The 6,077-nt window shown below is 36.7% G+C and overlaps 1 protein-coding gene across 1 annotated transcript; it reads left to right on the forward strand.

Annotated features, from left to right (window-relative positions):
• The first annotated feature begins 4,773 nt into the window (after positions 1-4,773).
• Positions 4,774-6,022, forward strand: LOC111436407 (myb family transcription factor PHL6-like). Its single transcript, XM_023074179.1, has 5 exons — positions 4,774-4,889; positions 4,960-5,036; positions 5,120-5,162; positions 5,263-5,444; positions 5,744-6,022. The coding sequence occupies exons 1-5, from the start codon at positions 4,778-4,780 to the stop codon at positions 6,020-6,022; spliced, it is 693 nt and encodes a 230-aa protein (XP_022929947.1). The 5' UTR covers positions 4,774-4,777.
• Positions 6,023-6,077: the final 55 nt, after the last annotated feature.

The following is a 6,077-nucleotide window of genomic DNA, read 5'->3' on the forward strand; positions in this document are numbered from 1 at the left end:
GGGGGGGGGGGGGGGGGGATGGATTGTGATATCCCACATTGGTTGGGGAGGAGAATAAAACACCATTTATAAGAGTGTGAAAACCTTTCCCTAGTAGATGCATTTTAAATCCTTGAGGGAAAGCCCAAAGAGGACAAATCAGTTAGCGATGGACTTGGGCCGTTACAGATGGTATCATAGAAAGACACTGGACGATGTGCCAGTGAGGAGGCTCTTCCCCGAAGGGGGGTGGATTTGGTGGGGGTCCCACATCGATTGGAGAAAGGAACGAGTGCCAGCGAGGACAATGAGACCCGAAGGGGGGTGGATATCCTACATTGGTTGAGGAGGAGAATAAAACACCATTGACACTGGGACCCGAAGGGGGGTAGATTGTGATATCCCACATTGGTTGGGGAGGAGAACAAAACACCATTGACACTGGGACCCAAAATGATATGAACCAAGAGACATCAATCATATAATATACTCCAATGAAGATGTGAAGAAAAGGTTGTCAAAATTATCAAAAGATGTTTCAATTCATGCTATATTGAAGAAGAATAAAGTTTGATTGTTGTAAATTTTGGGTGGGTTACAATTTAGAGTAATTTAGAGTTATTGTATTTTAAGACCTTTTATTTACTTTAGGTTACATTTACATAATGGCTAATTATGGTCATTAAGTATGAATGTTACGGAATGCCTTTAATAGTTTCATTTTGAGGCTATATAAAACCATGTATGTTATATTTGTAAGGAGACTTGGAAAATAGAGTAAAAGAAGCATTTGTGCTCTTCTTTAGCCAATGGCTAAGTTTCTTTGCCATTCTATGTAGTTTAGGTTGCTTGTAGAATCATTCAAGCTTGACGTGATCAATCTTGCTTGTGGAGTGATTCGAATCTCAAACAAGTGTTCTTGCGTTGAGATATTTGATCAACAAGAATTATTCAAGCTAGACATGATCGATCTTGCTTGTGGAGTGATTCGAATCTCAAACAAGTGTTCTTGCGTTGAGATATTTGATCAACAAGAATTATTCAAGCTAGACATGATCGATCTTGCTTGTGGAGTGATTCGAATCTCAAACAATATTCTTGTTTTGAGATATTCGATCAACAAGGTAATCCGAATCTTATTCCCCTTGTAGTGATTCCTTATCTTATCAAAGGAGGCTCTTCCCCGAAGGAGGGTGGATTTGGTGGGGATCCCACATCGATTGGAGAAAGGAACGAGTGCCAGCAAGGACACTAGGACCCGAAGGGGGGTGGATTGTGATATCCCACATTGGTTGGGGAGGAGAACGAAACACCATTGACACTGGGACCCGAAGGGGGCTGGATTGTGATATCTCACATTGGTTGGGGAGGAGAACGAAACACCATTGACACTGAGACCCGAAGGGGGGTGGATTGTGATATCCCACATTGGTTGGGGAGGAGAACGAAACACCATTTATAAGGGTGTGGAAACCTTTCCCTAGTAGACGCGTTTTAAATCCTTAAGAGGAAGCCCGAAAGGGAAAGCCCAAAGAGAACAATATCTACTAGCGGTGGGCTTGGGCCATTACATGGGTTATGGACAAACAGAAACGACCGCTAGCGGTGGGCTTGGGGCCATTACATGGGTTATGGACAAACAGAAACATAAACGAGTTAACTTCACAAAGGCTGTCAGAGAACTGAAGAAAGTGCGGTTGGAAATGGTCCATACAGACGTTTGGGGACCATCTCCAGTTTCATCACTTGGTGGATCAGACAATCTTTAGTTCCATCACTTGGTGGATCAAAGTTCTACGCCACCTTCATTGATGATCCAGTTTCATCACTTGGTGGATCAGACAATCTTTAGTTCCATCACTTGGTGGATCAAAGTTCTACGCCACCTTCATTGATGATCCAGTTTCATCACTTGGTGGATCAGACAATCTTTAGTTCCATCACTTGGTGGATCAAAGTTCTACGCTACCTTCATTGATGATTTCAGCAGGAAGGTATGGATTTATTTCCTGAAATACAAGTTAGATGTGTTTGCCATCTTCAAGAAGTGAAAAGCTAAAATTAAAAATCAGATTGGCTTGAAGATCAAATGTCTGAAGTCTGACAATGGAGGAGAGTACGACAAGTTAGAATTCAAAGCATTTTGTGTAAATGAGAAAATTTAATTAATGAGAACAGTTCCCAATAAAGCAAGAAATGGTGTTGCTAAAAGAATGAACAAAATCTTGAATGAGTTGGCAAAGAACATGAGGGTTCATTCTAGATTGTCAGAGACATTCTGGATTGATGCTGTAAATACAACAATCTACTTGATCAATAGAGGGTTGTTAGTACCCTTGGGGTTCAAGTGGCTAGAAGTTGTATGGACAGGAAAAGAACTCAGGTACTCTCACTTGAAAACTTTTGGCTGCACTCCGTATGTTTGTATTGATCCAGAGAAGAGTGATTAGCTTGACACTGAGGCTGTGAAGTGCTAGTTTATAGGCCATGATTCTGACATGTTCAGGTACAGGTTTTGGGATGTCAAGAACAAAAGAATCCTAAGACACTGTGACGTGACTTTTGATGAAAATATGTACAAGGACAAAGAGAAGAAAGGTTTCGGGACAACAAAGCAAGTGAGAGTTGAGACTGAGTTGTAGAACAATTCACATAGTGATGTTGTATCAGATACTTGAAAAAGTTCTAAGACATTGCTGAGGAACCAGAGGTAGAGCAGGTGTTGAGAGGATCATCCAAAACTATCAAAGTACCATATAGGTATGTACCTTCATTACACTATTTGTTGCTGACTAATAAAAGGGAACCAGAACCCTTTGATGATGGGCTACAGTTGTAGGATACAACCAAGTGAGAGTAAGCTATGCATGATGAGATGAGTTGGATGTCTAGGCTTTAGAATTGGGTTGCTCCTTCATCTACTAAGGCTGAATACGTGGTATTAACTGAAGCTGGAAATGAGATGATATTGATGATAGACTATCTAGAAGAATTAAGCAAGAAGCAGCATGAGAAGATTCTTCATGTAGATAGTTAGAGTGTCATATAGTTGGCGAAGAACCCAGTCTATCAAAGACAAAACACATCAGAAGACGATACCATTTTACACACAAGTTAGTGGAAGATGATGATGTATTTGAAGAAGATAGAGGGTGCAAAGAATCCAACAAACATGTCAACAAAATGTGCTGACTTCGAGTCGTCAGAAAATGTATTCACTAATTGACTTAAACCGTTCTAGAGAGATATAATATGAAGTGAGGGATCTCTTTATATATATATATAGTAGAGGTCAACTCCCATTTCTCAGCCTCACCATGTGACAATTTTCCTTTCTTTTTTTTTCTTTTTTTTTTCTTTTTCTTTTCTAATGTTTGGGTCATTATGTTTTCTCTCAAACTACTATTACAAGTTTTTTTTTATTTTTGTTATTTTTATTGCAGCTCATCCTTTTGTTTTTTTAATATTTGAGTTTGGTTTGGAAGAGGTTATTTTAAACTTAAAACTTGTGACCTATGATTTCTATTATTTTCCTTGAGATGCTAAATTAAGATTTGAAGTGTTCTAAAAAGAATTTTCCATTTAATTATCTTGAAGTTGTTTTGAAACTTTTTTATAGTAAAGGAAAAAAAAATTAAAAAAAAAAAGAATAAAAGAAGTGGTATAGTAACGTTACTAAAGGTGCACAGTTTTTTTTGAAACAATGATATTAATAATAGAGAGATACTGAAGTGGAGTGAATGATGAATTGGAATAAGGAATATAAAAAAAAAAAAAGTAGTCAAAATCGATACTTTTTTCCTTGATTTGATGTTGCTGCAACAAATAAGACAAGAGAGGGATGAGAGGTAGCATCTATAGCTTAAACCACCCTTGTGTTTGCCTAATATAAACTTATTAATAGCCTAACATGTATATAACCAGCATACAGATTGGAAGTAGGTGAGAGGATCAAAGAATTCTCTATGTTTTTTGAGTCTTCATTTAATAATTTTTAACCATAAGATAGGCGATAATAGGAAATAGTTTGGTCTTACGAGTTTTCTATCCTTTAAAATATGATTTAGACATATTATCTCGAGATTTTTTTTTTTTTGAAATGATAACTAAATTTTTTGGAATTTAGGACGTGAAAGAAACATGAATCTGTTATACCAAAAACCTTAACATAGCATGATTGAGTAAGTGCATGTAAACCCTACATAATAATTAACACACGGCATTAACTTTATTAACTTAAGTTGTAGCAATAAATGAAGGAATGAATAAAAAAGAACATAGATATTGGTGAGCCCTAAAGACAAAACTAAACTCCGAATCTGTTTCTTTTTTGCAAAAATAATTAAAAAGAAAAAAAAAAGGAATGAAAAAGAGAAAAGGAATGATTGTAATGATGAGAAGGATTGGCGTTTATGTTGGTCGGAGAGGGTGAAAAGAGGAGCAACTTCCAAACTTGGCATAGCCTAATCATTTGGGCGTAGAAGAATAAGGATTTTTTATTTTTTATTTTTTTGTTATTATTACCATTGCTTTAAGTTTGGAGTGTTGTGTTGTATGCGAGGGTAATAATAAGAATACATGTGTGTTGTTGTGTTATTGTGTTGCTGTGTTGTGTTGTGATGTTGTGTTGTGTTGTTTTGCTGTTTGTTAGTTGTTAGCAACGACAGTGAGTGAGTAAAAAGCAGAAAGTATCAGAACCTTTTACCAATTTCCACTCCTTTCCCTTTCTCGTGATCTCTATTTCTCTCTCTATTTCACTTCGCTTTCAAAGAAGCAAAGCAAAGCAAAGCAAAGCAAAATGAGAGGCGCTGTTAGACAGTACGTAAGATCCAAAACGCCGCGTTTAAGATGGACTCCTCAACTCCACAACTCCTTCCTTCTTGCCATACAATCCCTGGGTGGCCATCAAAGTAATTCTTCATTTCTTCCTTTTCTTTTTTTAATATATTTATTTTCATTTTTATATATTTTTGTTAGCAGAGGCAACTCCCAAGCTTCTACTTCAGCTGATGGATGTGAAAGGTGTGTCTGTATCCCATGTTAAGAGCCATCTCCAGGTCCTCTTCATTTCTGTCAACTTTCATGTACTATTATTATTAATTTTATTTGACACGTGTATTGTATTGCATTGTATTTGTAGATGTATAGAAGTATGAGAGGCGAGGACGTGAGAAGACATGGCGGTATATTTTGATAATTTTAATTGCATTTATTGTTGTAGGTTTTGGTATATGTATATAATATAAGTAGGTGAGAGATTGGGGAAATTTGCATTGGTCTCAGAGCCAAAAGGTGGAGGTGGAGAAGGAATGATGAGGAAAAGGAGCACCGCAGCCAAGGAATATACGGGACAATATCAAATCCCGTATGCATATCATTATAACGTGCAAAACCCCATGCCCAACCACATTCTTACTACAAACATGCATCATGCCACCTCGCCTTTCTCTCTCCCACTTTCACAGGTCTCTCTCTCTCTCTCTCTCTCTCAAGGCTTTTACCAAAATTAAAGAAAACAAATTGCTTTCAATTTAAATGAAAAAATAGATTCAATTAAATGTAGAAAGTGGGGAGTAAAAAGGTATTTTGTATTGCATAAATTCTACTTTTGTAGACCAATATTCAACAATTCAATTTATTAAAGTAGCACTTGAAAAGAAATGTTTGTGATGTGTATTTCTACTTTTTTAGGTAAAACAAACTTATACAACATTAGATTTAAATAACAAAATATTGAAACCCTAGGTCTATTGTTTGATCACAGCTGACAAATGAAGAGGAACAAAAGTCTAAGCCCATGGGACGTCCTAAACACAATAGGGATGGAGGAAGAGTGGTAAAGAAACAGGACCAAGAAGAAGGCCAACCTAAGGATTTTGATCAACTCTCATTGTCTCTTTCTCTACAACCAACTAACCCTCCCATTCCTTCGCTTTCCTCTTCTTCTTCAAGCTCTATTCACAAAAGTTTATCTATTCAGAAATGCGAAGAAATCGATTTGGACTTATCCATATCACTCTGCCCTAACTACCGAGGATTTTGATATGTTGATTTTTTTTTTTTTTTTTTTTTTTTTTTTTTTTTTTTTTTTTTTTTTT

This window comes from Cucurbita moschata, unplaced genomic scaffold, assembly GCF_002738365.1.
Source record: "Cucurbita moschata cultivar Rifu unplaced genomic scaffold, Cmos_1.0 Cmo_Scf00054, whole genome shotgun sequence".
NCBI lineage: Eukaryota > Viridiplantae > Streptophyta > Magnoliopsida > Cucurbitales > Cucurbitaceae > Cucurbita > Cucurbita moschata.

Excerpts from the sequence above, each read along its gene's own strand:
- LOC111436407 (XM_023074179.1), top strand. The coding sequence starts at position 4,778 with ATGAGAGGCGCTGTTAGACAGTACGTAAGATCCAAAACGCCGCGTTTA. Across the intron at positions 4,890-4,959 it reads ATCCCTGGGTGGCCATCAAA|AGGCAACTCCCAAGCTTCTA; the intron begins GTAATTCTTCAT and ends TTTTGTTAGCAG. Across the intron at positions 5,163-5,262 it reads GGACGTGAGAAGACATGGCG|AGCCAAAAGGTGGAGGTGGA; the intron begins GTATATTTTGAT and ends CATTGGTCTCAG.